General features: G+C 43.1%; 2 protein-coding genes across 7 annotated transcripts in view; both read left to right on the top strand.

Annotated features, from left to right (window-relative positions):
• Window positions 1-12,135, top strand: part of DAB2 (DAB adaptor protein 2) — a 277,601-nt gene extending 265,466 nt beyond the window's left edge. For all 6 annotated transcript variants that reach the window (XM_084880577.1, XM_084880578.1, XM_084880579.1 and 3 more), the window contains 6 exons: window positions 557-1,210; window positions 2,180-2,342; window positions 6,055-6,684; window positions 7,420-7,529; window positions 8,115-8,185; window positions 10,425-12,135. In XM_084880577.1, coding sequence (XP_084736703.1) covers window positions 557-1,210; window positions 2,180-2,342; window positions 6,055-6,684; window positions 7,420-7,529; window positions 8,115-8,180 — 1,623 coding nt within the window. In that variant the 3' untranslated portion in view covers window positions 8,181-8,185; window positions 10,425-12,135. The remainder of the gene's footprint in view (window positions 1-556; window positions 1,211-2,179; window positions 2,343-6,054; window positions 6,685-7,419; window positions 7,530-8,114; window positions 8,186-10,424) is intronic.
• Window positions 12,136-20,171: 8,036 nt separating this feature from the next.
• Window positions 20,172-25,324, top strand: part of C9 (complement C9) — a 35,454-nt gene continuing 30,301 nt past the window's right edge. The window contains exon 1 of the mRNA XM_084880582.1: window positions 20,172-20,384. Within this exon, the coding sequence (XP_084736708.1) occupies window positions 20,302-20,384 (83 nt within the window). The 5' untranslated portion in view covers window positions 20,172-20,301. The remainder of the gene's footprint in view (window positions 20,385-25,324) is intronic.

The following is a 25,324-nucleotide window of genomic DNA, read 5'->3' as shown; positions in this document are numbered from 1 at the left end:
ACTTCATCACATCCAGAACTGCAAAATGTGAACGTATTAGCCAGTAAATGCGCTCATTTGGAGAGGTGATGTTACATGACTGGGGTACAGTGATAGGAAAGCCAAGATATCAGGCAGGAAGCTGGGCAGGGCTTCTGGGGTCTGGTCTTACTTTCAAGCTCTATGTACTCAATCACTTGGAGTGACTCACGGTGAGTTCCCTTTAAGACTTTCAAAGACATGAATTGAAACAACCGTGATCATGAACTCAGCCAGTGTGTAAGAGTGAGCGGTGACATGAATAATATAAACAACAGTAAGATTTCATTTAATTAAGGGATCAATGAAGTTGAAACAGAAATAAACAGGTACAAGATGGGGAAGGGGGCGGGGAGGACTGGAAATACACTCACCGACTGGATGGGAGGAAATCATGGTCAACCATTTTGTTAAAAACCAAAATCTAATGGGAGTTATGATAATCCTGGTCATTTTATGTAGCCTTTTCATTTGAAGTCACAACATGGACTAACACTTTCTTTCTCTCTCTTTTTTTTTTTCTTTCCAAATGTGCTAGGAAAGCAAAGATATCCTGTTAGTGGATCTAAACTCTGAAATCAACACCAATCAGAATTCTTTAAGAGAAAATTCATTCTTAACAAACGGCACCACCTCCTCCTCTCTTCCTCGACCAAAGCCTCAGGCGTCTTTCTTGCCCGAAAATGCCTTTTCTGCCAATCTCAATTTCTTTCCCACCCCTAATCCCGATCCTTTCCGTGATGATCCTTTCGCACAGCAGGACCAATCGCCACCCTCTTCATTTGATTCTCTCAAACCTCCAGATCAGAAGACAGAGAATTTGAGTGGCTTGTCCGCTCCGCTCAGTAATGGGCCCCTGAATGGGGATGTTGATTACTTTGGTCAGCAGTTTGACCAAATCTCTAACCGGACTGGCAAGCAGGAAGCTCAGGCAGACCCGTGGCCCCTCTCAAGTCCGCAAACCCAGCCAGCAGTGAGAACTCAGAATGGGGTATCCGAAAGAGAACAGAACGGCTTCCATGTCAAATCCTCCCCGAACCCTTTTGTGGGAAGCCCTCCCAAAGGACTGCCCGTACCAAATGGCCTAAAGCAGGACTTGGAAAGCCCTGTCCAGTCCTCCACACATGACTCCATAGCCATTATCCCACCTCCACAGAGTACCAAACCGGGAAGAGGCAGAAGGACTGCCAAGGTGAATTGTCTTCTCCGCATGTGCGTTGGCAGAATGCATGTTCGCTGTCCCAGGGTGGTCTGAGGCGAGCTGTCCTTTCTGCTGCTCTTGTGGTTTCCTGTGGTGCTGTCATGTAGAAGGTTGGGGTGAGCCCCTCGTCCCCCAGGAATACCTTCCTCTAATCACCACCTTGTCAAAGCTTCGCGCTCAGCAGCGTTGTCGCGCCCTGCTCTCCCTCTGCATGTCTTGCCTCTTATTATTAACTAAACACGTTTTTTTCGTTTTTAATGCTGCTATGCTTCTGTACCTCTGGTAAGTTTGATGGTCATGTTCTGGGAGCAGAGGGCAAGGGTTCTTGTGATACCCCTTATATACTTACCTTCCCCACGCTAAGGTGCGCCCCGCACGTACCCCTCAGGTTGTGCCAGTGACCAAGATGGTGGTGTCCAATTCTTGAGTTTTCCTCCTCTATTAAAAGTTCACTGAATAATCCATTGTCTTAAACATGTATTTACAGTTACCACTTTACTCAAAAGCAATTTAAAATGTGGTTTCTGTTCAGTATTAGTTTTTAATCTCTTTGGAATATGTAGGCTGGCCTAATGACTCATGTATCAAGGCCATGCAGACTGATTCAAAGCCACTAGAATGATCAAAAACACTTAAGCTACTTATGTATAACTGTCCCTTTTTCCCCAGCTTCAAGCTGTTAGCTGGCAAGGAGACCAGGCAGACACAAATGTGTGAATAAGTAAATTAGATTTCACTTCGAAAGTCCATAACCTCAAATCCTGCCCATTGCAGGGATCCTTGTCCTTTGCTTTGGTTGGTTGGTTGGTTGGTTGGTTGGTTGGTATTTTGTGGTAGTCCCTCAGGACAGGAAGTAGTTTTTGTGTATGGTTCCCGATTTGAGGTGCAGAGTAGAAGCCAGGATGACACTGCATTTCTCTGTTGCTGAGTAACTCCTTCTGTCCCCCTCTGCCCTGTCAGTCTCCAGCCAATGACTTGCTGACATCAGACATCTTTGCTCCTCCGGACCCAGAACCTCCAGGCCAGGCATCACCTACGGGACAATCTGCAACCCCACAGACCAACCCTCTGGATCTCTTCAAGACCAGCGTTCCTCCCCCCGTGGGACCCCTAGCAGGTCTAGGTAAGGGCCTCACATCAATTCAGGTTTGGCTCTGCTATTTTCACTCCCAGGACGAGAGTGCTTAGAAAGAAGGCACTTCGTGTCCTTAGAGGTTTCAGGGGCACAAAACTGGAGCCTCCTAGGGAGCCTTTCTCCCACTCTTCCTTCTGTACAACCTCACCCCCACATGGTACCCTTGGATGTACATGAAATTTGGCTTCTTCAATTGGAATGTGCAAAGAAACCCTTGTTCAGTATTGTACTTATTTGAACCAACTGCTCACTAAAGACAATTATGAGGGGTTCTGAAACACAGTCCAGCTTCATTGGAGAAACGGGGCTAAGATGACAGAGTCTTCTTTATCGTTTCTATTAGAAAAGTAAGAACCTGCATGTCTTCCATGTAAGTTGCCATTTCTAGTTTGAAGCCCTCTCCCCTATTAAACGGCTACCCCTCTTGGAAGGGACATATACCCTGCAAGGGATGTAAGTCAAGTCTTAAGCAAGTGTAAGTCATGGAATGAAAGGCCTAGGTTCTGAGCCCAGCTCCACCCCTGGTATCTGGAGGGTGTGGGGCAGGTATAGATCCTGTCCACCTCTGCATACTTAACCCTTAGCAGCTCCTTGCCAATACTCTGGCTAGTTGAGTAAGAAGTAAATGCTGGAAATGTGACGTTGAAAAGAGCATCGAGATAAGGGAAGCGGTGGACTTTTTCAGATGACTAGGATGTGCTGGTGCTACCATTCATGTATGTGTCATTGGCTCCCTCTGTGGCAGGACACTGGGGAAGGCCACATGCCTAAGGGCTGGCCCTGCTACCCTTTGTCGACAGCCTCAGTGGTACGGTCTTCAGAAACCCCAACAACTGTCCTTGCTGTCTGGCTGGGGATTCTCTTTGTGTTTGCTTCTTGGCACCACAATGAGCTCCAAAGAGACTTTGTCCAGCAGGGAGCAGCCAGGGGCTCCCTTCCTCATTCCGTACAAGTTGACCAGGGATCTCTCTCTGCCTCCTGCAGGGTCAGTCATCAGGACCCTGCTTTGTTTTTTGCTCTGCTCTTTTCCTGCAAAGGAACGTACTGTGGTTCCGTCCTATTAAATCTGTTTAATCATATCGGGAGGATGGCAGCAAAAGGAAAGTCGTTACCCAGATGCCAATTGGCTGACGTGCACGTGGCGTGAGAGGCCAGCTTGTCCCAGCGCTCTGCTTGCATTGGTACCATCAAGAGACCCTCCCCAAGCGCTCGGTGTCTTTGGGGAGCTTCCCCCTTTCCCGCTGCTCTTTTCCCCGCACTCCCAAGTGGAGCTGGTTGATGTTTTTTCTTGCAGAAGGATGGGGAGCTTGCAGATCACATCACAGAGCATTGTAGTCTGATATCATGCCCCGAAGAATTTTTACAGCCAATATTTAACAAGTCAGCCTGAAAATACAGCTGGACCCTATAACTGTTAATTTATTCAGACGAAGTAAAGCTTTTTGGCTAGGAGCCCCTGTTGAGGCCTTGGAGTATACAACTGCAGAATACTGATGATGCTTCCAAGTTTGGACATGGGACTCAAACTGAGCTCGACAGTATAGCCCCTGTCCACTAGCAGGGATCCTCCGCCAAACCCTGGAAGGTGGTAGGTCTGGCTTCCGCTGGCCCCAGCTGGGGGACTCTCTCCTCTGGAGAATGGGGGTGGGGAGAAGGGGTTGTAAAAAGCTGAGCCTTCAGTTTTGACTCGCTACCCTGAGTTTTCATCTAGAATCAGAATGTAATAAAATGAACTTTTTTTTACTGACACCCTTTTTTTTTCTTTTTTTAACCTCTTGCCTCTACTTTTTCCAGTGGGGCCTCAAATATCTTGAAAACACATCGCATGGAATCTTGTAGATGGGGATGAAGGCTGACATAAGTATATGCTGGGAAAGTCTTTATTTCCTGGCAAATTTAATATTTTTCTCTTTTACCACCACTCCCACTAATACCACCTATGTTTAAAGCCACACACTTTCCTAAGGGAAAGCAAGCCGTTCAACATGAAAGATGATAAAATTCTACCCAATTTGCACATCCATCTGGTGTAAATTATTACTGAGTGACTCCAGGTTCAGTAATAAAGTTTAGATAAATTTGTTTGAAAATGCTAGAGACAACTTGGTTCAAACTCGGCTCCCTTTTAGAAGCCTACAATCTAAGATAACTTTCCCTTCGATACATTGTGAAGTCTAAAGCTAAATCTGTAAAATAAATATTTGCATTAACATTCAATTAAAGAAAAAAATAGTCCTGTTTCTTGATGCCAAGAAGGCTGAACAGGAGGATAGGCTGCTGGGTTCTGAGTCAGTATGCCTGAGTTTTCATCTCTACTGTTGCAAACTGTGACTTTCCCAACTTTAATCATTAATATTCTTGTACCCAGTTCCCTCCCCTCAGACATAAGTGTGTTAACTTAGTAAGATGGCCTTTCCTGAAACCCACCACTCTCCATGAGCACACTGTATGCTTATGGCCAGATGGCTGCTTCTCATGGTAGTAGAGCTGAGTCAAGGAACACCAACCTCCAAGACTAGAAAAGTTCAAGACAGAATACCTTGCTCCATCAGCCCCTGAATACCATTTTCAAAACATTTCTCACTTTGGAAACTGAAGCATCCCTAACCCAGGTTTGGTTAGGGATGTTATGGTTAGAAGACATTCATGATGAAAGAATGTCCTGCCCCAAACCTCAAAGCAAGTAGGTTTTGAGAGCTGAGCATCATTCGCGAATAGAGCTGCTAGTGGTAACAGTTTAAGTGGGTCATGAATACAGTTGGGAAGAGACAATGCCCTCCATCTCTGAATAAGATGTGGGGAACGAGCTTCTCAAGAAGAGGGACAAACACTGGAGAGACTTGCCTTCAGTGGTTTCACTAACTCCTAATCAATGTGGCAGGGCTGCAGGGCATTCCCCACAGAGATCAGACCCCTAGGCACAAGCCATTGGTTACATCTGAAGGTGTTTTCCTCCCTGGGTCTTCACCCTCCCCTCCTCTTTTGCATACTCTGTTCTAACTTCTAGCAAAGTTTAGTGAGTGACACATGGCAGGAAGCACTTTTATTTGAAACAGCTCGCCTGGGTTAACCAGCCTTTCTTCCATGTTCATATAGAAAAACCTAAAAGTATCTTGGCACCAACCAAATTTTATCATCCTTTGGTACAGCTGTATCAACCTTGGCAGCATTGCAAAAAAGGCAACTCTGAAATGGTTTCTTTGGGGTGTAAGCATGTTGAAGCCTAAGGCACATGTGTGATAGCTGCTTTCCATAAGTCTCAGACAGTAGCCAGCTGTCAAATAGAAAGATGGAATCAGTGACTCCGAGTGCCCATGGCTTAATTAACTACTTCATAATCAGCATGGTTTGTATGTGTAAATGTATTCACCATGTTGACAGGCTCGGTTCTAGCTGTTTAAAACACACCAGTGTATGTACGGGGAGGTCCCATTTTTTCATGACTTATGGTCTGTGTTATCCCTTCCAATGAAGCAAAAAGATGTGGTGGAAAGAAAGGGCATCAAAATGCCACCTGCATTGGGATACCAGCTATACTGTATTGGCTCATTAATCTCGTGATCTGAGCCTTCATTTCCATGAATGAAGGCATTGGCCATGTAGATGCTTGATAAATGCTTCCGGGAAAGTTGTTTTCTGAAACCCAGAAATCCTCTTTGAGCATATCTCCTGATAAGTCTTTTCTCTCGATTCCTAACAGGTGGTGTCGCAATCCCACCGCCTCACACAGGACCATGGAGCACGCCATCTCTCGTGTTCAGTCAGTCCCCTTCCATGGTCCCAGGAGCCATGATGGGTGCTCAGCCTGCCGGATTCAGTCAACCAATGGTTTTTACCACAAACCCGGCGGTTGCAGGTTGGAACCAGCCTTCATCCTTTGCAGCCTCAACTCCCCCTCCAGCCCCTGTTGTTTGGGGCCCATCAGCATCTGTGTCACCCAACACTTGGTCATCGGCAAATCCTCTGGGGAATCCTTTTCAGAGCAATATTTTTCCAGTTCCTGCTGTGTCTACCCCGTCCCCTCCCATGCTCTCCTCTCTCCTGGTCACTCCTCCTCAACCACCTCCCAGAACTGGCCCCCCTAAGGAAATCTCCACCAATGCCTTCGTTGCTTTGGATCCCCTCGGGGATAAAGAAGTCAAGGAAGTGAAAGAAATGTTTAAGGACTTACAACTGCGGCAGCCACCGGTCCCCGCGAGGAAGGGAGACCAGACTTCCCCGGGGACTTCAAGTGCCTTCTCCAGTTATTTCAACAGCAAAGTGGGCATTCCGCAAGAGAACGCAGACCATGACGACTTCGATGCTAACCAACTATTGAAAAAGATCAATGGTAAGCTACCCACTTCTTCATCTACTATACAACAAGAACTAGTATTTCCACTTCATATGGGCCATCAAAAGAAAACTCTCCCACCCACCAATAGCCTAATCGGTGGTTATGGAGACAACTTAACCATTTACCTTCTGAAGCTAACTATTCACCTCACTTTTTAAGGTCTGGCCCTATGCTGCCCTCTTGTGACAAATCTTAAGAGGGCTGCCAAGAGCTATTGATATTCCATGGGTGCTGGTAGCTGGAGGGCTGTATAGTAAAGCCTCCACCAAGCTCCATGGACTCCTGTGAGGGAATCTGAAGCTCTTTCACTTCAAGTCAATCTATATGCATGGTGTCCTCTTCTGAGAGGGATGGATTTGCCTGTAATAATTGGGAGCCTTCGTATGTGGTGGTGATGTTTGCTCTATTGATGTACATTTCAAAACCATGGAACTTACTTTCTAAGACACATGTGTCAAACACAAGGCCCGCGGGCCAAATCCAGCCCGCCAGGCCTTGCAATGTGGCCCGCACCGCGCTGTCATCACTGCACTCCGCTGTCAGTTTATGACATTGTCAGTTTATGACTGTTCAGTAAACCATTCGGCCCGCGATTTAGGCTGGATTTTAGATTTTAGCCCCTTCTCTGATTGAGTTCGACACCCCTATCTAAGATAAGCCTGACTGGGGACTGCTCCTTGTATTTGTGGAAAGCTTGTCTACTGATTACTTGGGTTTTTCACCTTCTAGAACCACCAAAGCCAGCTCCCAGACAAAGTGCTCCTCCAGCTACCAACTCTTCTGACAATGCATTTGAGAACCCTTTCTCTAAAAATTCTTTCAGTTCATCACAAGCCTCTGTAAGTATCAGCTGTTGCAAGCTGTCAATCGCAGTGTGTGCCACATAGAGCTACTGCCTCCTCATTTAACCTTGCTTGTAATTATAACAATTCTGTGATGATAAAGGACGGTTAAAAAAGATTTATCATTGAGAACCACCACTATGTAATCAACTCAGACTGGGGGAAGATGATTTTTACAGGGATGACTGTTCTAAACTTGAGAAATGAATATCGTATAGAAAAAGTATTTTATATCTCATTGAACCTGGCTCATGAAAACACTTGAAGAGAAAATCAAACCAAAGTGCTATCTTTAAAAAAAAAAAATCTTTCAAAGATTTATGTTCCTGATTTCTCACCCATAATTCTTTAGCTCATTAAAAAAAAATACTTCCCATTCTGGGGAAGCAAACATAATCTTTCTGAACCTTGGTTTTGTTGTAAATAATAAATATATACCACTAGCTATAAGCTGTCGAATATAAATCATTGTAGACCCTTTTGTGACCTATGTGAATTTTAAAGAAATTAAAGAAGTTTTAAGTATTTTTTCCCCCCATAACTATAAGTATACTTATCGATTGGTTGGTTGTATCTCCATAGATGGCTTCTCCTCAAACTGCATCTCCTGATGTATATAGAGATCCTTTCGGAAGTCCTTTTGCCTAATTTCTGTAAGTAGAGTGGCATAGGGGATGAGGATGAAATTTTAATTTTAGAATTGGGAAGATGTTCAGTCTCTGTCATTTAGAAGTAATAGACAAGGAAATATATACTTAGCTACTTTGATAATGATTAGGCTGGATGTTTAAGAAGAGACTTTATATATACTAGAGGTCTGGTGCACAAAATTCATGCACTCATGGGGGAGGGGAGGGTTCCTCTGCCTGGCCTGCACTCTCTCACAGCCAGGGGATGTCCGAATGCTGGCTTAGGCCCGCTCCCTGGGAGGCCTCAAGCTGCATTCGCCAGCTGTGAGCCCAGCTTCTGGCTGAGCAGTGCTCCCCCTGTGGGAGCACACTGACCACCAGGGGGCTGCTCCTGCATTGAGCATCTGCCCCCCGGTGGTAAGTGTACATCACAGTGACCGGTTGTTCCTCTGTTCAGTCAATTAGCATATTAGCCCTTTATTATATAAGATATATCAAAAATAGTAATAGACCCCTGGGCATGTGGATTTATATCATATCCTGTGTTTTTGGTATTTCAGGTATGTATGGAAGTAAAACATAGCATAACACCTACAGTTTTCTAGTTTTGTGTTGTTTTACCTTTATATTTAAGTGATTGCAAAGCATCCTGGTAATTACTTGGTTCCTATAGAACAGCAGTTTTCAACCTTTTTCATCTCATGGCACACTGAAAATAATTACTAAAATTCTGTGGCACACAAAAAAATACTCTATTTTTTGCTGATCTGAAAAAAAAAATAGGTATATTCTGATTCATTTGTACTGGATTGCCATTGTTGTATTGGCTGTTGTCATTTAAAAAAAAAATATATATTTTATTGATTTTTGTACAGAGAGGAAGGGAGAGAGATAGAAAGTTAGAAACATCAATGAGAGAGAGTCATCTATCAGCTGCCTCTTGCACACCCCCTACTGGGGATATGCCCGCAACCAAGGTACATGCCCTTGACCAGAATCGAACCCGGGGCCCTTCAGTCCCCAAGCCGACGCTCTATCCATTGAGCCAAACCGGTCCCGGCTCATTTTTTTTTTTTTTTTTTCATTTGAAAATCTAAGGGAAAATAGGTCAGTGCCCCTGACTAAATAATCAGATATTGCATATTTTAAGAATCCTCTTGGCACACTGTTTGAAAATCACTACTATAGAAGGCTCAAAATCTGTAGACCTTCTGAAGCCACAAAACAGGTCAGCTTAACAGGTAATGATCACAATACTCTGCCTCCCAAATCAGTACTTATTTCTTTGTGAGGGCCTCCGAAGCTAGTCTTAAATAGTCCGATGGTATTAAACCCCGAAGTGGGGACAGTTGCCAATACCTCCTTCAAAAGCAGTGTCAGTGCTGATGAGTTTGGTAGTTGATCCTTTCCACTAGTGGATTTCATCCTCAGTAAGTTATTGATGTAACTAACCATTCTTTCTCAGCAGTGAGTGGAAGCAACTTTGATTGACATTAAAAGATTGAAGATAGTGGAGGGAAGGAGGTATATCTGCATTTAGGAGGTAGGCATAGCTGGCTCAGGAGACCCATAGAAAGAGTGAAAAGAACCATCTTCTATCTGACAAAAATAAGACTGAGTTTATTTGGAATTTGGATCACCTCCCCCTCAATGCGTTTCTACAGTGTTTCTTATGGGCTTTTTCATAAAATCTGCTCAGGGAACTGGGTGGGATTGTTGGAAAGGCAAATTCCAGAGCCCAGCCCTGCCCTAAAGTATCCCTGTGTGGTGCTGCAGAGAAAAGCTTGGTTCTAAGAAGCATCTAGGTGGTTTGTAATGCTAATAAGACAGTGTAGTGTATTGAAGGGCTAGACTTCTTAGCAGAGACTCATTCTCATCCTCCTCTCCAGGAGAATCATTGAACAAATAGAAACATATAAACTACACTAGGAGCCTGGGAGAACTGTTTGCACTAAATTTAATTGACTAGAGTTCTCTTTGGAGGTTCCTTTTTCTCTAGGTCTTGAAGGAAGAATAATCTTGGTCAACCTGCTAAACTAACAGATTGGGAGGGGAAGCATCATGGGAGAAACAGCTAACATTATTGATCACTTGTGTTAGGCACTTTATCACAGGTTCTACATTTATTATCTTATTCAACCCTCTTGCATCAGCCCTACAAGATACTATTACTGACATTTTAAGTAATGGCTTGATGTTTAATACATTGATATTCAATTAAAAAATCCTAACCACAGGTTTTCTCTTCTCCATACTTCTCTAGGAACTTGGCTTGCTGACTATCCAGAGGAACAGAAAGGTTGGCCTTAGCAGTCAAGGACAAAGCTGATAGCCACATTAGTCCTGACCTCTGCCCTTGTTCCAGCTTTGCATATTATCTGCTGCCTTATTTCTTACTGCCTCTTCCACCTGTAAAGTGTCTCTCACTTTCTGTTTAGGTTAACGCTAAACTGAATCTTATAGCTTTAAATAAATTAAGAATCTAAACACTCTAGCTTAAATATAAATGAAGTAGTTTCCCTACCTGAACCCTTACCTATTGTGTCCCTAAACCCTTCTAGAACATTCTACCATGTACCCTCTGGTTGTGCGATGCAGCCACCCCTCGGATCAGAATGCTTTGAATAAATTTTAAAATCCTTACTGTTCAAGGTTGTGTGGGGGTTCCGTTTTAGAGCATAAAACCTAAAAATGGTAGTAGAGCAGGGCACCTTCTGAAATCTTGCTTCACACCCTCACTTCCAGAGAATTTCTAAAGAAAAATTGAAGCAAGTCCAACTTCTCTGTAGGCACTTTGGAATCTGGCACGCCCAAGAACCTTTTTAAAGATTGACTTCTCTTTCTGAAGATCGTATTTTTCTCAAGGGCGATTCTCCAGTCTGCTAGCTCTTGCCAACGAGGGAAATGCATTATTTGTGTCTCCTCTCCTTTTCCCTCTGATTCTCTTCAATCAGTTTTGCTCCTGGGTTCATATCATTTCCTTTTCACAAGAAATGGAGTTTTGTGGGGCAAAAACCTTTAATGATTCACAAATCTGAACTCTTGTCACCTTCTCAGTAATTGCTAATCCCAGTAACGAGAATTGCAAATGGGACAACCTTTATCCTCTCTGTGAAATAGGGGCCATCCTCTTGAGCTGAAGTTACGGGACAGCAGTTAATGGTGAAGAAAACCTGAACTCCACTCAGCAATGAAGGACAACACATCACAACGTTAAATGTGATCGTGCCAAATATGTTAGGTGCTTCTTTGGGGTTAGGCTTATCAAGTAACTGGAAAGCTTTCTGGCAGCCACAACCTCATAGTTAGTTGGGAGATAAGTAGGAAAAAAACATACACAAAAGCCTGCAGAACAGTTATTTCCTCCTATCATTGCAAACCGAATGTCTGAAATATTTTCCTCCTATCACCTTGGAAACTACCTAGTTCATTTTCAGTCCTATTGCTGGCACAGTTCTGGAGGGTTTGTTCTTGTCAAAACGAGTTTTATTTGTTTATGTTGGGTTTTTAATGTGTCTCTTGACCCCCAGTGCTCTCAGGTTCTTGTGGGTGTTAATCAACCAACCACATACATGTAACCTTTAGATAGAAGAAGAGGATGACTGCTTACCATCTAAATAAGATGCTGGCCTCATGAATCTCTATGGACTAGCTCCGGCTAGTCCAAGCTTAAAGTCCCATGGTTCTATGTTTAATGATAATAGCTCATCGTATTTGGCATAGTTTTCCATCTTGCTTCCTACTCAGTCATTATAAACACAGACTTGAAATAGTATTTTATTTGTCCAAATACCTAAATGTGCTAAACTGGAGGCAATTATTTCTAGATAGTTGGAATTTTTGAAAGTAGAAAAAAAAAATTTAAAGTGATGATCATCCACATAAATATTTTATACATACTTGTTTTCTTGTGCACTTTCTGTATGCAAATAAAGCTATGAATTTACTCATTTCAATAAACTGGAATGGCAGAATCTCATGTGTGACCATCAGTTTATTCTATTATGTAATATATAACCCCTGTTCTGTGTTGCTGTGCTAGGGTCAAGATATAAAATACACCTGACTAAGGAAGAAGTGTTAGTTATAATACATTGTGAATGGCCACAAAGATGAAGAGGAAGTGGAGATGCATGAAATAGGACCATATGTAAACTATCAACTGATATTTTTCAATTCCTCATTCTCTCTCAGACCTGCATCCCTCCTTCCTGGGAGATTAATGGGAATCCAGTGGATAAGGCCTGTACCAGTACAACCTCAACAATGTCAGGAATAAAAATCCTTCAATAGCGAACTCTTGGCTCACACGTTTTACTCTTTGCTTATTCTTGTTCTTGTTTGACCTCACCAGGACACAACCTTGGACTGGCTAGGGCTGGAGCAGGCCATTCAGGAGAGCTTCTGTATGAGGTGGGCTGGCCACTGCTCAGATATTTTTAACCCTAGGACACCCTTAAACACTCCCCTGTATAAAAGTTCAAGGCTCTCATTCTTTTCAAGAAAACCTAGATGTTTGAGGAAGATGACCCAAAGGCAGGCCTTGCTTAGGTACTGAAGTGTTGGTGCTAAACTTGATTCTTCTAAGAATAAGACAAATTTGGTATGTGTGTATGGTGGGGGTGGGGAAGGTGTCACTGATTGGTGTTCACTGTTATGGGACGTTCGGTATTACTGTTCGCCTTTCCCCTGACCTGAACATTTGCTATCTTTCTCACAACAATGAGTAGAATATAGAGAAACATACTCCACACAAAAACAGCTTCCAGAAAGCCACGGGTGGACACTGTTGTTGATAAGAGCATGTTGCAGAAATTACCTGATTTATCCAGCTGTCTGCAGGATGTCTAACCCACTGAGCCCATGTATCATTTCCAGGTGGCTTCTGTAAGATCTTGCTAGAGATTAACCCTTGCTCATGTGTGCTAGGGGAGGACAGTGATTTCAGCATAGTAATAGGAACTACCGTTGACCAAGCAGAGGAAGGTGCTTACTGAAGTGTCCCAGCAAAGTGGAAACGGACCTCTTCTTTATCATCTCTCTAGTCACGGGTGCTACTCTGACCTGTATACCGGAAGTCCATCTCTTATGGTAACCCTCTTCTACCTGGAAGAGGCTTTCAGTTAGGCATCAGAGAGACCTAAACTCAAAGCTGACCTTGAACAGTCAGCATGCTCTCAACTGTCTCACAGAAAGGCAATACAGAAAGAAAGGTATTGATTTTCTCAAGATAATCTTGCATTTGTGAGGTGCTTTACCGTTTACACAACAGAATGTCATTCTGTAGGTATCATTCCCCTGGGAGGCGGGCTCTGTTTCTGCTCCATCATGTCTGAGAATGGCTGTGATCTGCTCCACCTCTTCAGAGAGAGGTTTCCATGGTATTTCATTGTAAGACTGAGTGTTGTGGTAGGGAGATATTTTCAGTAAGTTGATTTCAATTCTTTTATCAAAATGTTATCTGTGGTGTCCAGAGAAAGCACAATTCTGTCTTTCCTGTGCTAAAAGCACGGAGGACACAGCTAACGCAGGAGTTTGTTGACTCTGCCATAAACTGGTGAGTGAGGACTCTGACCCAAATTCCCGAAAAGGTCCAATACAAAGTCTTCTACTGAAAGATGGGAGCGCCCCGAAAGCCCCTGGCAAATAGTCAAGCTATTCCTGCTGGAGGAGATTGCTAAACACTAAAACACCTGTCTGCTGCTGGAAAAGGTTTTAACTAATTCCCTTCCATTCAAAATAACTAAGACCCATGTTCTAACTTGATGGGCCAAGCATATAGAAGGCTGTGAACTGGCCGCAGCAATGCTGATGGACAAGGACCAGCCACATGCCAACTCACTCAATGAGGGACCCTGTTTGCTCTTACTTCTCACGAATTGTGTTCTTCATTACTAACCCTCTCTGGTGTGCTGAATCATATGAATGCCCATCTCTGGGCTACTCAGTGACTAAAATTAATAGGGGCTATTCTTCTCACATAAAAAAAATCTAGATTAATGGCTGCTGTTTTTAGCTCTACAAGGCCCTCAAAGACACAGACTTTTCCCTAGCTTTTCACTCCAACTTTTATAGCCTTTTGGCTCCTAATAGTCACAAAATGGCTGCATAGCTCCAAGCAGGGAGTGCAGAAAGGGAAAAGGCAGCACAATTCAATGTCTTCTCCTTGTTCTGGGCATTTCAGTTGTTCCCAAGGATTCGGTGGACTTCAGCTTGCCCCATGGCCACTGCGAGGTGCAAGGGAGACTGGGAAATCAAGCTTAAAGTCTTACCAACTTCTATAGTGAAGATAGGGAAGAGACATGGCTGGTTAGATAAAAAATAAAATTCCTTTGTTCAAATAACAGGAAAAGAGTGCCATTTGGGGCATTAAAGTATGAACTTCTTTTCTTTCTGCAATTTATCCCATATCATGGTGTATTTTATCTATTTAATGTTCTAAGCAACAAAAACAAAAAAAAATTTTAGATATTCACATGGGTTTTACTACTGACTTTTAACTCATAAGTGGAATCACTGAAATTATACAATTTGCATTTCATAAATCCTATATGCACTGTTCTTCCTTCCTTCTGGAACAATGGAAACACTGCACTGTTTTTAATTCACTTCCTAACACACGTACATTCTACTATAGACTCTAGTTTACTAATCAGTAAAGAAAATAGGGAGGAGAAAAAAACTCGGGGTTGTCCTATCTTTTTCTTTCTATGTCATTATTTTCAGTGTAAGTAGGTGGCTAATGCAGGGACAGAACACTAATAAGAAAGGTCTGACAGTGTTTCTTAATCATTTGTGTTTTTTGTGTGGTGGAAGCAAGTTCTGGTTCAAAGGAACAGTGTGACTTCTCAGAGCTGTCACTTAGTCATGGAGATAATCCACTTACCTTATATGCACTTTTGCTTTGAGTTACTGAACTCCTACACCTCATGAGCTCACCTGAATTTCATGTTCAGAGGGCAACATAAACACTGTGTACAAATGGGGCGACATTTTCCAAGCGTATTTCCTCTGTTCATGGGCATGCTTCATTTTCCTATCAGACTCTGCTTTCAAAACAAAAGTTCAAACATAAAATTAAGAATTTCAAGATGGCAACAATAGAGTACTGAAGCAAATGCAGATCACAGCAGTCTTTGACTTCGTAGCACCCTCTGGGCAGAAGACAAGCACATGGAAGGCATAGTCAGCAAAGCCCATGGCCAGGTACCTTGACTAGAAAATGGAAGTGAAGAGTGCAGAGGACTGATTAGTTTCTGTGTGTGAGTAGCATGAGAATTACCAGAGACAATAAAAATTGGAAGGAGGTAGGGAATTAAAAGTCACAGAACGGTAGGCTTCAATGTTGACATAATCTAATTTGAACTCAAGGACTGTGCCATTTCAGTTTAATCCGTTGGAAAGATATCAAGGTCAAGACTGTAAAACTCCTGAGCTCTTACTTCCTGATTGGCACTGGGGGATGTGGAAGAGGTTATAGAGGGGATAAATGTTGATGGAAAAATAAAATAATAAAATAAAATAAAATGATTTGTAGCTCTCCATTTTATTTTATTGCAATCACAACACTGCTAGAGTTGGCAAACAATAGTGGATTCAGGGATAGGTCACAGAAGTCAATGAATAATTACAACAACCTACCCAGAATTTACCACCTATAGACACTATTCTTGAATGTATTACAAATAAATAATTTAATTTTCATATCACCTCTGAGTTGGGTGAGGACTACCACCACCACCATTTTATAGAAGAGGGCTCTGAGGCGAAAGTCATGGAGCTAGTAAACTGCTGAAGTGAAATCCATCCAGTCTCCAATGTCCTTGCACATAACCTCAAATTAACCACTTAACCACTCCATTGCCTCCAAAACTGGCACCATTCCCTTTATAGTGGCATATCTTACATTCACCAAGATTTTATTCATGGTACTTTTCTTGTAACCAATATGCTTGTCACAAAAATGGATGGAAAAAAATGTTTTCATTGATTTTTAATTCAGCAAGTTAATCACCATTTGACCTTTCTAGAGCTGGCTTTCAGCATGGATTAGTTATCACTTCAAAGTTTGAATTTTCTAGTTCTCAGTGCAACACAGCAATTTAACCTCACATTTAGTTAATTCCAATTCAGGGTTTACAAGCCAGCCTATTTGTTTTTAATGCAAGTTTCAGACTACCCACAATGAACAATGGGATATGAGCAATGCTCTCCCAATTTCTCAGTGGTTCTCAACCTTTCTAATGCCGCGACCCTTTAATACAGTTCCTCATGTTGTGGTGACCCCTGACCATAACATTATTTTTGTTGCTACTTCATAACGGTAATTTTGCTACTGTTATTGAATCATAATGTAAATATCTTGTTTTCCGGTGGTGTCAGGTGACCGCTCCTGAAGAAAGGTTGAAAACCACTGAAAAATTGGGAGAGAACCACTGTTCTACATGATAAATAGCAAATCATCCTGCATCTGCTCACAGTCAGGTTAGATGCGTGCCCTGTGGTCAGTGAGGAGGACCGATCACACATTCCATTTTATAACAGGAATACTGCTGTGTAGTTTCATCAAAATCTCCTATCCAGTGGCAGCATGCTCTTAATGAACTGGTCAAACCTATATATAGATGATACGCAGTTTATTTACATTCTCTCCAAAGTTCTTCAGGATTTAAAAAGCTTATCAGTGGTGATGACTTTCTTAATCTTTTAATTTGACAAACACAAACCCTTGAACTGTAAATATTGAAAACTGAATGAGTAAACACAGAGCAGAGAGACAACCGGAAGCCCATCGACAACACACACACAACTCCATGAGAGTGAAAAGCACAAGTCAGCGGAGACAGGAAATGTAAATAAAGGAGATGATGCTGGACCAGACACAGGATCAAGTTCCTGACTTAACTCGTCTGTAATTATCAAGCAGCCCTATCCCTAGAGAGAAGTCTTAGCGAACATGTCTGGAGAAGACGCATGTATTTCCTAACAAGGTCTCAAACAGTTGCTTGTGTGCAAAGAAAAATGTAACTTTCTTGCTTGCTTTTTTACTTCTTGCTTCATTTCTCTCTTTCTTGCTCCAGTCTGATCTTCCTCCCATGCCTCCCCTGTGCTGGGTGAGGGTGCCAATATGTAACCTCAATCCAGTCATTATTACTCCCTCCATAAGTAACTCTCTTTTAAATATGTGCTCAGTAATTCAAATGTCTTTCCTTCTTCCTGCTCTTCTCCATGATAATGTTTAGTAGGATGGGATTGTGAGGGTGGAGGGGGTAAGAAAGGGCTAGATCCTCAGGTCCTTCTGCTGTCCTCTGGTTCTTCCAGTCTCTGCAGCATCACCTCATCTATCTGTTGTTACCTGTAGCTAAAGCTTTTGACTGAAGATGGTGGACTCTATTCCTCTCCATGTAGTTGGGGGCCCTGCAGGGCCTGATGGTTCTCCCTGCTGCCTGCGCCCCCAACTTGGCCCTCATAACACTGGCCTCCTGAGGTCTGATTGTAAGTGCTTCCCCATTTCTCCCTCAGCTCCAGGCCCACGTTGCCCTTAATGTAGCAAGCTTCCCAGCAAGCCTGACAGCTACCCCCACTCCCTCTCCCGCAGGTCAGAGGGGAGCTTTGACAGCCTCTGTGGCCCCTGGTTGCCAAAGAAATCCAGGGAGCCAAATTCAGTTCCTCCTGTCTTGCTAAGTACATGGCACAAACACTTTTATTCCGAGTTGCCTTTCCCATACTGGGAAAGTCTGGAAGCTGTTCTCCCAGCGTTTCAAATGGCAAGGACAGAAACACCTATCTTTGATCTCAACCTACGTATCATGCTTTCTCCATTCTGGGAAGAAGCTGGCCTGAAAAACTTACTCAGAACAGACACCTCCCAGCCTTCTCCCACCTTTGTCTCCCCCCTCTCCCTCATTCGCAGATTGGCATTCTTTTCACCTTTTCTGCAGAATAGCCTGGGTTGTCCCCACTGCTTTGAGATGCACATGTGATTAATTGCTTTTTTATTCTACTGTCTCTTTCCTGGGAACAAGCCTCAGGGTTCAGCCCGGGGATCTGTAAAGGGTCAAGAAAACATCATTTTAAGAGAGAAAAAAAAAATTAAAGAGAGTTTAAGATTTGCAAAGCGTCATCCCTGTTACATTTAATTGGGTTGACATGTTGTTAGCTGATAAATCTGAATTGGGTTTGGTCCTCAAACACAAGTTTCCTTTTGTCAAAGTCTAAAGATCCAGAAGCCAAATACATCTCAACCAAGTGAAATTTAACTGACCACAGGCCAATGAAAGGATAGATAGTCAGAAATAGTGTCCACTAGATTTAGGCAAAGCAGTGAAAAATTGTATAGGTGGGATTAGTGCCAGATTGTTCATAGATGCCTGTGCAAGGAGTGGAAGCTGGATGAGGGAGCTTCGTTTCAGAGAAGAGTTCATTCATGGACAGGCGATTCAGAAATCGTATGAGAGATAGGCCAGCGGGAAGATGTTAATCTGGAGGGAAATGGAGCAAAGAGCTGGATGGCTCAATAAAGCCAAAGAACGGAAACAGAGTGTGAGAGTGAGGTCATCCTGCATGGCCTGCATGGAGACCGTATACATTGTTTATAACCATCAAGCTCAGGAAAGCCAGTAAAGCAATCCCCTTAGACACCTCAAGCTCTTGCAAGAAGGCGTGGTGAGAGTAGATGACTTTTACTGTAGGTAGGACTGTTTCTGAGAAGAAGGGCAGTTCTGGGAAAACTAGCTCTAAATCTGTTACCTCCACAACCTACCCCTGCTTTATTGGCCTTGGTATATGCTAATGTTTGAAAATTTACTCTGCAAACTTTAAAAAGTACTGATGCAAGAGCCCGTTCCAGCTTAATTATTACAGTCAAGTGGAGGTGTACAGGCGTGCAGTGTTTTTTCCTAGTTCCCCAAGTCATTCTACTATGCAAGCAGTGTTTTTAAAATTTTTTTAAATACTGACACAAGGATATGTTTATTGATTTTTAGACAGAGAAGGAGCGGGAGAGAGAAACATCAATGTGAGAGAGAAATATCAATCAGTTGCCTCTCACACATACCCCAACAGGGGACCAAACTTGCAATCCAGATATGTGCCCTGACCAGGGATTGAACCTGTGACCTTTCGATGTACTGGACAACACTACAACCTACTGAGCAGCACAGGTCAGGGTGCAACCAGTGTTTTAAGAGCAACTGTGATGTCCACCTTTTTAGGTACTTCCATAACACCTTCCCCTTTCAGCAAGTCCTGGAGAACATGCAAAAGGAAGTGTGTGTGTGGTGGGGGAAGGGATGAGTGGCATTGCTTATGATGGGTTGGAGCAAATTGTTCCATCTCAGAATCTTCCATGCTGACATAATTGATCATGTGTTTCTGGACCATAGTCTCCTAGGGCCATGGTCGGCAAACTGCGGCTCGCAAGCCACATGCAGCTCTTTGGCCCCTTGAGTGTGGCTCTTCCACAAAATACCACAGCCTGGGCGAGTCTATTTTGAAGAAGTGGCATTAGAAGAAGTTTAAGTTTAAAAAATTTGGCTCTCATAAGAAATTTCAATCGTTGTACTGTTGATGTTTGGCTCTGTTGACTAATGAGTTTGCCAACCACTGTTAGGAGATCATGTAAATGCCGTAGGGAGTTAACCTGAATTCTTCAAAGTCATGCACTACACCTGCAATGACAGCCGGGTTGTAGGTGCATCTGACACTTCGCCTTTCCCATGTGTGCTGTAGCCCACACAGCTCGTTTTGACACTGGGACTGCTCTGTGTGGCCTCCCTCTCCAGCCAGCACAGCTCTCTGACTAATTCTGAGTTTTTGCCTCTATGGAAACTGTTAACAGACCTTTCTTCCCAAATCACACACTCTCCTTTCCTCAGAATCTCTGAAGATGAGCAACACCTGGTTGGTTGCTTTTGTTGTCGTTTTAACACAGCTGCTATACAGTGCCTGGGTATACTTGTCAATACGAGGCCAAGAATTAGGAAATACCTCTCCTTTGATTGGACTTTGCACCCAGGAAGGCAATTCAACAAAAACCTGATTAAAAAACAAACAGTTGTTCCCGGTACCCTCACTCTCTGGTGATAAGTGCCTCCGTGGACCCAGCTGGCCATTGCACTCAGAGCTGCTGGAGCAGAGAGATGGCGGGGGCCCGGGGCTTCGCCTTGGCGGTATGGATATGTGTGTTGGAAATCAGTGTCCTGACAGCCGGGCCCACTCCCAGGTGAGTCGCTCTTCGGTTTTCTCTGTGATTTCACTGTGGGCTTGGATACTTCAAGGTCTACTCCATAGCAAAGCAGGTAAAAAATGTTAACCCACCTGGAGATATGTAACCCCAGACTTTAAACTTGAAAAGAGGTAAGAACAGGCACAGGTGTGTCTTTGAGGGTTTTCTGAGAAAATTTGCTGCTGTTTCTTGTGATTCCTTTAGGGGTGTGGATGCGGGGGTTGTGGGGAGAGAAGCATTCAATGCTAAGGCTGAGTCTTTAAGTGCTTGGAATGCTGAAACAAAGCTGATTTTCACTCGAGTAGATAAACCTGGGTTTATCAGTATCTACGTCTGAGAAATTTAAAGCTAAGGAAATTCATCTTTCCCACGCTCTGCCTCAATGTCTAACACTGAACCTATCGAAGCCATCACCCACGACCCCCACATTAGACAAATGAGCCATTTGTGCTTCTCGTCCTGAATACCCAAGCTGTGCGGCCACGCTCTCAGCAAAGCAACATGCTTTCTCTTCTTTTGCTCTGATTCTCACTGGAAACTCCAAGCCCATGCCAAGCCGGTGGGGGAACCATACCGACTGGACAATACAGAACCTCCCAGGGGTCCTCAAGCTTTTTAAAGTGGGGGCCAGATCACGGTCCCTCAGAGAGCTGGAGGGCCGGACTATATGAACTACTAATTCCTACTGTAACACCTCGGCTGCACTCACTACCCAAAAAACCTGGCGGGCCGGATCAGACTCCTCTGCGGGCCGCATGTGGCCCGCGGGCCGTAGTTTGAAGACCCCTGCCACCAACCCAGAACTGCCAGATGGCTAGGGGAAATCTTCCCAAGCGCTGTCCCCTGCCCAGACATGACTGATCTGCGTACAGTGCTTCTTTGGTCATTTGACTCGTGGTTTAACTCAGTTCCGTTTTGGACTCTGATCTCCACCTCAAGCATCTCTTTGCCTGCCTGGCAGCTATAGTGGAGGCTGCCTTACTGTCTGGACCTCTTTGGCACGTGGTTTGCCCCAGGAGGGGGCACAGGGAGGTGCTACCCAGACCTGCAAGGGCTAGAGTCCAGTGCTCCGCCAGGCTTTCCTCCATCCCACCTCCTCCTCTTCCCGTGGTCTCTGAGAAGCATTGTCCCACCTAGATAACATGTTCATTGACTCCACATCAGGTACAAAGGGGAGTTGGAGAGTCAGCTCCTGAGAGTTGCTTTAGCCTTCTGGTACTTACCCTGACCCTTTCTTAAATAAAAAATAAAAAAATAAAAATAAATGATAATTTAACCCACATTCCTGGATCGTGACTCCCACAGATTAAAAATGAGAGCCTGTGGGGAAGGCTTCTGCTGCTTTGAAGTTTGTACCCCCTGGATCCTGGCCACACTCCGCTGTTTCAGGGAGGACCGGAGAGCCCCATGGGCTGGCCCCCAGCTCCGCGCAGCTGTGCTGATCAGTGGACTTGGCCGTGCCTGCTCCCACCGCCATGCCCTGGCGAGTTTGTTCAGGTTGCCCTGCTCTGCCCTTGGGAACAGGGTTGAGGTAAAAACAGAGTGTTCAGGTCAGTCCTGAAGTGAGACACATAGTTCAGCCAGAGAACAAAGAATGTTTAAAAGTATGAATTTGATTAGAATGGAGCCCTAGACTTCCCAAGCTCAGTTCAAGGGGCCGTGACTTACAAACTGACCCTGTAAGCTATTCAAACGCTCTGTACCTTCGTTCCCTCATCTGTAACATGGTGGTTGTGTCCATTTCTTAGTATCACCAACTGGGTGCTTCAAACCACAGAAATGTATTGCCTCACCGTTCTGGAGGCTAGAAGTCTGAGATCGAGCTGTGGGCAGGGCCCTGCTCCCCAGAGACTCTGGGGAGGATCTTTCTCAGTGGTGGCCAGCAATCCTTGGCATCCCTTAGCTTGAAGCTACATCATTCCAATCTCTCTCTATCATCATATGGCCACCTGACGTCATCTTCCCTCTATGCAAATCTGTCTGATTCCAAATTTCCTCTTTTGATAAAGATTCCAGTCATATTGGGTTAGGGGTTACCCTAATGATTTCATTTTTACTTGACTTTTCTCTGTAAAGACCCTCTTTCCAAAAAAGGTCACACTCTGAGATACAGGAATTACCTGGTAGAATTTCAACCTAATAAGGTTTCTAGTGAAGGTTTAATATTATACATGGAATATACTTACAGCTAAGCCTGCCACATGCTAAGAACTTGATACATGTGAAATATCCTTTAATAACACTGCCATTACTTTCACTTTGATATGCTTTCTGGTTTAGGAGAGGAAGGGATGGAGTTACGGCTAGCATGCAGGGGACATCATGTGGCTGCAGACATTTTGTCTTAAGTCACAGCCACTGCGAACTACTGCTGTGGGAGATTTGCAATGATCATTTGTTTTGCAAACATGAGTGTGTCCTTCAGAAAAGGTCATGAGGAGGATATCATCTTGTATGTTTTTCAAGGTAGAAGAGAAATGTTGAAAACCACTGTGCTAATACAATAACAGCTCATAACATAGATCCTGGAGCTAGGTGACCTGCATTTGATCCCAGGGTCCAAAGTTTACTAGCTCTGTGACCCTAGACAAATGCCTTAACTTCTCTAACTTGTTCTTCACCTGAAAAGTGTGTGTGTGTTGGGGGGAGAATATGACCTGCCTGGAGAAATCCCTGAGATAAAGAAAGCAGCGTGTTTAGCCCGGTAACAGGCAGATGGTGAGTGTGTGATGAATGTAGCTATCATTATCTTTACTTTTTAATTTGTAAATAACAAAATATTTCCACAAGTCAAAGATCAAAAACTATAATGAGATATACATTAAGAAGTCTTAATTTCTCTACTTATAACTTTTCATGCTATCTGTGTGTGAAGTACTATATGTAAAGTACTTAGAACACTCCCGGCATCCACCTCACCCTTTCCCTGTAGGTTACCACCTTTATTAGTTTATAATCTTACTCTAAACCTTTCTTTGTTAAAGGTATACTATCTCATACTTAGCTTTTTTATTTGTACTGTATGATATGTTCTGAAGACCTTTCTGTATTGATATAGAACAAACTTCCTTATTCTCCTCACACCTGATTAATTTTCCATTGTGTGGCTATACCATTGAGATAACCTGAATCTTATTGAATATTTGGGTTGCTTCCACTCTTTTGTGCTGTAAACAGTGTTGCAATGAATAGCCTTATTCACATATCATTTTGCAAGCTGATTATTGTACCTGAGGGCTAATTCCCAGAAGCAATATAACTGAAATTGCCCTATGGCCTGGTGAGGTTTGTATTATTTTGTACTTGCGCCAGCAGTGTGTGATAACACAAATAAGTGGAAGGATATATACTATGCTCATGGATTAGAAGGATTGATATTGTTAAAATGTCCTTACTACCTAAAGTAATATAAACATGCAATGCAACCTCTACTAAAATACCAACGGTATTCTTTTCAGAATTAGAACTAATCTTAACATTTATGGGAAACCACAGAAGACCCTGAATAGCTGAAGAGGCCTGGAGAAAGAACAAAGTGTGTGTTATCACACTCCCTGATATGACACTATATTACAGAGCCGCAATAATGAAAGGTGCTGGGGTAAAGCCAGATATAGAGATCAATGCAATAGGATAGAGAGCCCAGAAATAAATCCTTACTTAAATCCAGGCAAGAAGGAGGTTGTCCAATTGATGTGCTTTCCCTGGAGATGCTACAGTGAAAAACTGTATCTATCCTTATTCATGCAAATGTCCTCATTATCTCAAAATGTCTAAAACTCCTGAGACTATTACATCTGGAAATTATTTTTTTAATATATTTTATTGATTTTTTACAGAGAAAAAGGGAGAGGGATAGAGAGTTAGAAACATCGATGAGAGAGAAACATCAATCAATCTCCTGCTCATCCCCTACTGGGGATGTGCCCGCAACCAAGATACATGCCCTTGACCAGAATCAAACTGGAACCCTTCAGTCTGCAGTCCACTGCGCCAAACTGACCAGGGCTCATTTGGGAAATTGATTGATTAAACGATGACTTTTTAGTTTATTTCAAAAAGAATTTGAGTGAGTCGGGGGAAACAGCAGCATAGGGGACAGGGCAAAATTGCAGTGAACTATGGATGCAGAGGTGAAGATTCTAGATCTATTGTAGTTCTGCTACTAACTGCCTAACTTTGAATAAGTAGTACGGTTTTCTGGGTTTAGGTTCCCATCTATGAAACAGAACGAATACCCTCAGTGGCATAAAGTTTTAATGAGAAAATGAGCTTTGAAAATTGTCCAGTAAAACTAGAAAACTAGTAGACAAATAGAAGAAATTGTTTTATCAAAAAATATTTATTGAGTGTTATGGGCTGAATTGTGCCCCACCCCCAAAAATACTTATGTGTTGAACTCTGAATCCATAGTACCTCTGAAGATGACTGTATTTGGAGATAGGGTCTTTCAAGTGGTTTGTAAGTTAAAGTGAGGTCATTAGGATGGGCTCTAATCCAATAAGAAGAGTGAATCTGAACACAGACACATACAGAGGAAAGACTAGGTGAAGACCTGGGGGATGTTAAAACAAGATGATAATATGATCATCTAAGTAAGTGATGAATAAAAAAAAATAAAAAAAGACAAGAACAGATAATCCACTTGAAGGTAACTAGTACTGGAAAAACTAGAAGGTATTGAAAAAAAAAATCTACATTAATAGGTAGAGCCTAGAGTAATTCCTGAGACCAATCGTAGAACAGCTCAGTGACATTTTCAAGTCAACTATGGCTTCCAGCTTGGGTTCTTTTGATATAATGAACACCCCCTCCCCCTTATATAACACCCTTTCATATTTCATGAATATCCACCAGATGTTTCCAACTAGTGTTTCTCAACATTGCATGAACATGGGAATCACCTTGGCATACCCTTTTGAAAACATTGATGGCTA

Source organism: Pipistrellus hanaki, assembly GCF_964339955.1.
Source record: "Pipistrellus hanaki genome assembly, chromosome: 4".
Lineage (NCBI taxonomy): Eukaryota > Metazoa > Chordata > Mammalia > Chiroptera > Vespertilionidae > Pipistrellus > Pipistrellus hanaki.
The sequence above is the reverse complement of the archived record's forward strand: the minus strand, read 5'-3'. Positions and strand labels throughout refer to the sequence as shown.